Source organism: Rattus rattus, chromosome 9 (genome assembly GCF_011064425.1).
Source record: "Rattus rattus isolate New Zealand chromosome 9, Rrattus_CSIRO_v1, whole genome shotgun sequence".
Taxonomy (NCBI): domain Eukaryota; kingdom Metazoa; phylum Chordata; class Mammalia; order Rodentia; family Muridae; genus Rattus; species Rattus rattus.
Genome location: NC_046162.1, coordinates 47,305,718 through 47,313,315, shown reverse-complemented (window position 1 = coordinate 47,313,315; position 7,598 = coordinate 47,305,718). Strand labels below are relative to the sequence as shown.

Below are 7,598 nucleotides of genomic sequence, written 5' to 3'. Positions count from 1 at the left end.
AAAATATCTGCTCTGGCCATTTCTGATGAGCCAGCCCCTCTTGTATTAAATATTCCCTCAGTACTCTGCATGTCACCATGGTAACCTTGGTCCTAGTATGAAACTCCATCAGCCTGGTGGAGAGGCTCATGCTCCTAATGCTAGTTCAAGGAAGACTTAAGCAGGTAGGTTTTCCTGAGTTCAAGATTAGTTTAGGCTCATCAGTGAGACTTTCTCTTGAAAAAGCAAACCAAAAGAAGCAAGATCCATCACCTGCCCTCTGGACCTTTAGCTCCCAGGAGAGCTCGACTCAAGGCCAAAAAGCATCCCCTTCAGCAGGTCCTTTAGCACCCCAACTCTGGCTTAGAGTTGTACGCACAACAAACTCCTTTTGCATTTATTGGAACCTGCTTACCCAGCAATCCCCAAAGGAGCTTAAGCAGGGCTGACATCTAGGACTCCTATGCCCTAAGCTTGGGATTATCACAGGGCTACCTGGGCAGGGGAAGGAGACAGGTAGCGTGCGAAGGGTGGGGGGGGACACAGAAGACAAAGGAAGCAGGAATTGTGTCCTGCTAAGGACCGTCAGTTGGCAGGGAGAGGTTTGGTTTCCCCACCTCTCCAGACTCAGGGTGTGCCTGATGTGTGCATGTTCACACAGCAGGTGTTTGTGTGGGGGTGGGGTGGGGGAATAGCCCAGTGGTTCCCATCACTGTTTCTTTTCCTTTATCCTCTCCTTCACTTTTTGAGGTTCAAACTGGATCAGTCGCAGAATTTCCTTATTGGCCAGGGTCCCCTCGATGAATTCCTCCTCTGTAAGTTTATCTGTGTAGTGGAGGAGAAGCATCAGTCAGGACTGGCTGTCTCAAGCTACAAAATGAAAGGTAATACCCAACTTCCACTCCAGTAAAACTGTTCAAAAATACTGAACACTTAGCATTACCAGGGACCCACACAACCCCCCCTCCAGATACTACGCCTTCTTCAGGACCCCTGATTACCCCTCAAATCATTCAAAGACGGCCAAAGACTGGTATCATAGAAGTCTCCCAGAACACAGTTGTATAATCCATGCCTTCTGCTTGGGCAGGGCTCTGGCATTGCTTGCCATCACACATTGAAATCATCAATGATTATAAATACTTCTTTTTATATGCTTTTGTAATTACCCCATATCTCTTGCCTAGACTGAGAGGCAGGCCCACAATACCAGTGCAGCAGTAGGACCTGTCCTCAAGGGATCGAGGAGAGGTCAGGGGACAGTGGCATGCCATGGGTAGCCTGGCTTACAGAAAAATCTCTTGTGTGCCCACAGTACCAGGCAACCTCGTGACCAGGCAACATCATGACACCAGGTGACACAGCCTCTGTCCTCTTGGACTGCTTCCTCTGCTTGCAGTCTCTCATCTCTCAATCTCTTCTACCTCATTTGGGATGAGGGTAGAGAGAGCGAGAGAGCCTCTGCCTCCAGCCATTGCCACATGCGTGTGTGTTTGTGTGTGTGTGTGTGTGTGTGTGTGTGTGTGTGCGCGTGTGCGTACGTGCACATGTGTGTGCTTGCACATGCAGTCCAGTCAGTGAATGCCGTTGTACCCTTCCTCTTTGTGCTTCATTCTACTGTTCTTGGGGAACATTGCAGAGAGAAGGGTGTAGCAGAAAAGAGAGTGAGACAAAGCTTGTCAGGAAACTCCAGGTCTTACAGGAAGACATTTCAGCTTCTTTGTTCATGGTCACCTCATGATTCTCAGCCCACAGTGTGGATGCAGTGCCATAGAATTGATTCCATTTCCATCGGCCTTCTGACATCCCTAGTCTTCATTGGGGTTGGGATCTAGGATACATCTGTGCCTAAGTCTGGGTGGTGAAATTTGGAATTCAAAGTTCTAACTGCCTTGCCAGCCTCACTCCAGCAGGACTAACAGCCAGCCTTCTAACAACAGCAATTTTCAAAAGTATCAGAGAAAACTTGACACATGGAAAGACCCAGAGGGAATGAAGGGGATTAAAGAAGGCATCTTACACAGCCAGCATCCATGAAAGCAAGTGTTCAGGGGACAGGAGACAATGCCAATGGGGCTGGATGCAGGAGGGAGTGAGGGGAGTGCCTAGGTAAATGTGGAAGGAGTTATTCACCTTCAGGGGCATGTGAGAACACAGCTGGCCCTTGAGGATGAGTACCACTATGCATCCCGCCCTCCCTCATGGAGTCTGCTTGCCTCACCCAGCTCCTTCCCAGGGTCTTCCTCTGACATCATTGTTTGACTGTGGAGTAGGGATGGATTATCTCTACCTTTGTTTTGTGCCTCAGAGGACACACAAGGGGCTAGCTCTGGCCACTCAGATGTGTCTGAGCCATGCTGTGTTGTATTTACCAAGACACTTCAGGTTTTAAATAATTCACATGCAGACACCTCTTTAAAAAAAAGAGAGAAAATTGCATAACATGGTACCAATAAAGCTCCATGTTTCCACAGGGAAAAATGTAAGAGCGCTTCAGGGCTGTCTACCAGCTCTTGTCTCCCAGTGGAGCTATGTCCATTCCACTCAAGTTCATTATCCTAGCTCTGTGTGGCTATGACTCTGTAGGGCCTGTCTGGAACCAAGTCAGTCTGTCTGTTTCTGTGTCTGTCTGTCTGTCTGTCTTCCACCTATGTGTGTGTGTGTTGTGTGTGTGTGTGTGTTGTGTATGTATGAAATCAACTCTTATACTCTATCCTTCCAGTAGAGGCCCTGTGTGTGTGTGTGTGTGTGTGTGTGTGTGTGTGTGTTATGGACCAACAGCTCCAGTTGCCACATTGTGGGATTCATCCTCCTCTCAAGTTCCAGAGACTGCTTCCAAACAGCCACTAAAGTGGACCAGAAATGCCAAGAGGCCCAGTGAGAACCCACGGACTTTGCCAGCACTGTCTTAGAGTGTCACAGCCTAGGACTCTCTTACCAGTCCTTCCTCTCGGTCCTCTATTCCTGTCCTGATTCCGTGATTGGGCCAGGCCCTTGTTCCCTCCCCAGTTTCCCTTGGTGGCTGTCCTCTCAGTAAATTTTTAGTGATGTAGTGGAGTCGAACCCCTTCTGGGTGTGGTTTTTGGTCACTGAAAATAGTTTTCTAGATAGTTGTGAGGTCTCTCTGGGTAAGGTGCCATGTTCTCTTGTACTCCCTGTGCAGGGAGCATCTGGAGAGCAAGCAGCCCAAGGAGAGAAATGGGTGCATTCCCCTAAAGTTGCCATTGTGTACACATGGACACTGAGCCTGCAGACTTTGCATTAGTGGTCCTCAAATTCCAGTTAAAAGCTTCTGAAACTGACACACTAATACTCATGATGCTGAGGCAGAAGGATCACTAGTTTACTGCCAACCTGGGAAACAATGTTTTCCTTCCTCCTGCCAAACCGTAGGTAATGAGTGAGTTTTGTAACAGAGTTATGTTGATTCCCCTCTCACCAACACCATCTGGGGAGTGATGTACCTGGCTAAACCTTGCTCCTGACCTTTGAAGGTAGCTGGGACAAAGTATGGTGACAAGACATGTCCCCCAGTTCTGTCTGGACCTGTGACTCAGGCGAGGGAATCCTACTGGGATCTCCAGGAAACAGCAAGGGCTGTAAAATCAGAGGTAACGAAGACAGAGGAACTCACCATCATCTTTTTTTCCAAAGAACGCCCAGATCTTCTCAGCCCGCTTCTCTGGGGTGTTTTCATCATCTGGGAGGTTCTTCACATCCTCAGGCTTGATCATTTTGAAAATAGCCTGTAGCAGACCAAGGGAAAGACCTCGTCACAAGGAGCAGTGAGGGCTTGGTGGCCCTGAGAAATCCATGTTTCACACAATACACAAAAATTTACCAGTGATGGATTAAAGACTCAATTTTCTACCACAGACTATATAATTCCTAGAGGGAGCTAAGCCTCGTGACATCAGCTGTGATAATGATTTTTGAGCTATTGGGATTATATTAAAGCTTAAGCTTCTACACTGCAGAGGAGACAACAAAATAAGATAACCTTGGGGTGGGAGAAAAAAATTACAAGGATGATAAGGATTAATTTAATAAGGGATTAGTATCTAACACATCTAAAGAACACCTACAACTCAATGCTAAAATGATAAATGATGCTGAGCGTGGTGACGCACTCCTTTAATCCTAGCGCTTGGATGAGAGACATAGCCTGGTCTACACAGGGAGTTCCAGGCCAGCCAGAACTACATAGTGAGACTCTGTCTCAAACAAACAAACAAACAAACAAACAAACAAAACCAGCCACACACAAAAGCAATCAAAACAATAAGTAACTGAATTGAAAACTGACACGGAATGGACAGACATTTCTTTACAAAGAAATTAAAATGGAAAACCAAAAAGAGGGAATGACCAGCAGATATTTGAAAAGTGATCAACCTCATTAATCATTAGGGAAATGCAAATCAAAACCGTGGTGAGTTTTCCCCTCATATCTGTTAGGACAACTACTCTTGAAAAAGCTTGCCTTGCCTGTGCCTGAGGCTGCAGTCTGTGATCCAGGGCCTTGCCTCTCTGGAGACTCAAGGGCATTACAAAAAGGTAGTAATATCTGTGAAATTAGCATGGATTTCCGAAGGTCAACAGCCATAAGAAGTGCCCTTGCCCACTGGTGCTAGGACAAGAAGGACATTAATCCTGGTAAGCCAGGGCAGAAGCTTTATAAACAGCACACACATCTCCAGAAATGAAACAAACTAAAGTACAGATGACTCCCAGAATTCCTCTTTCCTGATCCACTGGCACCAGATCCAGCTAAATACTGGCAGCAACTGGCTGGCTGTTCGACCTCTCTTCCAACAGAGGGCTGGTTGGTGGTTGGGTGGGAAGGAATCATGCCTTCAGGGTTCTGGGAAAGGCCATAGAAACCATCAAAGCCTCACCCTGGACCCAGGAAGGTTATATGCATTTCCCACGGTCACATAATGAGTTGGTGTCAGAGCTGGTACAGGAACTCATCATTTCTGACTTCCAGACTGATGCTCTCACAATGACCTTGCGACTCGGCGACTAGCAAGGTCTCATACACTTTGCTCAGCTTCGTCTCTCCCCTCTACCTCCTCTCCCTGCTCATTTCCTTCTTCTTTGTTTTCCAGAACAGCATCAACCTAGCCCTCTTTAGGTGGCTTTGAATTGGTCCTCATCCCATGCCACTCACCAGCCCCAAAACCAACCCAGAGGAGGTTGCTCTGCAGGCTTGGCCCGGCAGACACTGAGAGTACCACTTGTTGGCCCCTATTCCAGGGATGAGCTACTCTGCACCCAGCTACAGGCTTTGCTCTCATGTTTGTGGTTTGTCCTAATAAGGGGGGAAAGAATCCTGCAAGTAAAGGCATGATTACAAATGCACCAAAAATTAGACGAGATATGAAGAATAGTGTCCCTTCTAACAGGAATGGAATTCGAAAAATAAAGCAAGTGACAGGGACAGGAGGAAATGGAAGACAGTGATTGTAAGTGACATAATGTGGGGGAAATTGAAGTTCTCTAATGTCTAAAATTATGGGAACACTTGAGTGGACTTGTGATATTTCCATAGGGTAGAATTTTAGGGGCTCTTAGGCATACTTTTAACCTGGCTGTGGTGGTTTATACCTGTAACCCCAGCTATGGTGGAGAGAGGGGCAAGAAGGCTGAGAACTTGAGGGTAGCCTGAGCTACGGTTTCTGAAGAGTTTGCGATGGTATAGAAAATGTTCACGATAAAAGAGTAATAGGAAAACCATGTGAAAAATCACATGTTAATATGGTAGGGTTCCAGATTTGTCTTAAAATACGGGAAAGGCATATGTTGCGTACTGAAAGTGCATTGGTTACTGACTTTAGTTTTAGCCTGCAACATTCCTTTTGCATCATCTCAAAATTTCACAGACTACTTATCTATTAGATTAAAAATAAAACTTATTGTGGGACACCAAAAATACTCAGGACTACTGTAGAGAGAGAGGAGAGGAAGCAGAAGATTCATCTGTAAAGTCTGGGGTGGTAGTGAGAGTCTTGGGGCGTGCTTAGGGGACCACTATACCAGGATTAGGAAGTGAAAGCCATCAGGCCTGGAATCTGGATCCTGTGTCCCCACTGTGGTCTCTCTCTGCTTTTTAATTGAAACATATGTGTTTTACTATTGTGGAATCTGAATGCATGTTGCTGAAAGAAATTGAAGACTTTAATGAAAAAAGGGAAAATGTGGGAGAGAGGAAAGAGGAAGGGAAGAGAGGAAGAGAGGAAGGGAGAAAGGGAGAGGAAGGAGGAAGAAATATGGAGAAGGGGGAAGGGAGGAAAAGAAGGGCGAGGAAGGAAGGAGGGAAGAAGGGTGGAAGGAGGAAGGCAACAAAAGAGGCAGGAAGGAGAGTGGGGGTGGATGAGGGAGGAAGGAAGGAAGGAAGAGAGGGAAATTTTAAACGGTATTTACTAGCAAACACCTAGATTGTTCTTTGGGAAGCAGATGACGCTGTAGGGAGGTGCCTGCCCTCTATTCCTGTCAGTATGTTGGAGGCTCCCCACCCCCTCTCCTAGCTCATAGCCAGCCCTTACTCCACTGGGCTACACAGCATCTGTGGCCACCTCCCCATCCCGCACAGGCAGCAGGGACAGAGACACACACACTGACCATGACGATCTCCAACACTTCGTTCTTGCTGATGGTCCCATTGCCGTCTACGTCGTAGAGCGAGAAGGCCCACTCGAGCTTCTGCGTGGGCTTGCCCGCCGTGGTCATGTGCAGAGCGATCACATACTCCTTGAAGTCCAGCGTACCATCGCTGTTGGCATCGAAGCTGCGGAACACGTGCTGGGCGTAGGCCTTAGGGTCGGAGTCCGGAAAGAACTTGGAATAGATACTTTCGAACTCCTGCCGCGTGATGCGGCCACTAGGACACTCCTTCAGGAAGGACTGGTACCAGGCGCTCAGCTCCTCCTCTGTGAACTTAGTGTTCAGTTGCAACTCCTCCAGGATCTCCTTGGACAGGGCCCCGCTCTTGCTGTTCCCCATGGTGAGGGAGAGTGGGCGCCGCGGGGGCGGGAGGGACAAGTGTGGTCGCCTGGCAAACTAGGTTGTGTGCTGCTGTGGGGTGGAGACCCAGGTGCTGATGGATTAGGGGGGATTTGCAGCCAGTTCTGCCCAGTCCTTGGAGAGAGGAGGGGCACAGAACCCTCCTGAGATTAAAATAAAGAGCCAAGAGCAGGCACTCACCTCTCTTGTGCCTGCTGAGAAGAAAGGAACAGCCCCTTCCTTCGGCACTCAAGCTCCCCCGCCCCCCCCCCCCGCAAAAAGCTACACTGACTCCTGTCTGTCTTCCGCATCTGAGGGGTACCCATGGGACCTTATAATGCAGTGTTTTAAGGGCTGAGGACCTAAAGGCAGCACTGCCACTTAACCTCGCCCTGTGTGGGAGCTTTGCTAGTCCTTCCCCCAGTCACATTTGGGCTTAGCCTTCACCTTCTCAGCAATGCCTTTTATTCACCACTCTCTGATAGCACCCTCCCTCACCTCTGCTGGCAAACCCCAAACTGTCTTCCAGAATGGACGTGCCAGATAGGGAAGGGGTGTGTTCTATGGATTGTTAGCCATTGCCAGAACAGAACAAAATAGCTCAACCTGACTGA

General features: G+C 48.1%; 1 protein-coding gene across 1 annotated transcript; it reads right to left on the bottom strand.

Moving 5' to 3' along the window:
• Positions 1-351: 351 nt before the first annotated feature.
• On the bottom strand, positions 352-6,984 carry Rcvrn (recoverin). The gene is made up of 3 exons (XM_032913401.1): positions 6,604-6,984; positions 3,614-3,725; positions 352-804 (listed from the first exon to the last, which is right to left on the bottom strand). Exons 1-3 carry the CDS (start codon positions 6,982-6,984, stop codon positions 689-691), a joined length of 609 nt encoding a protein of 202 aa, XP_032769292.1. The 3' UTR covers positions 352-688.
• Between the last annotated feature and the right edge of the window lie 614 nt (positions 6,985-7,598).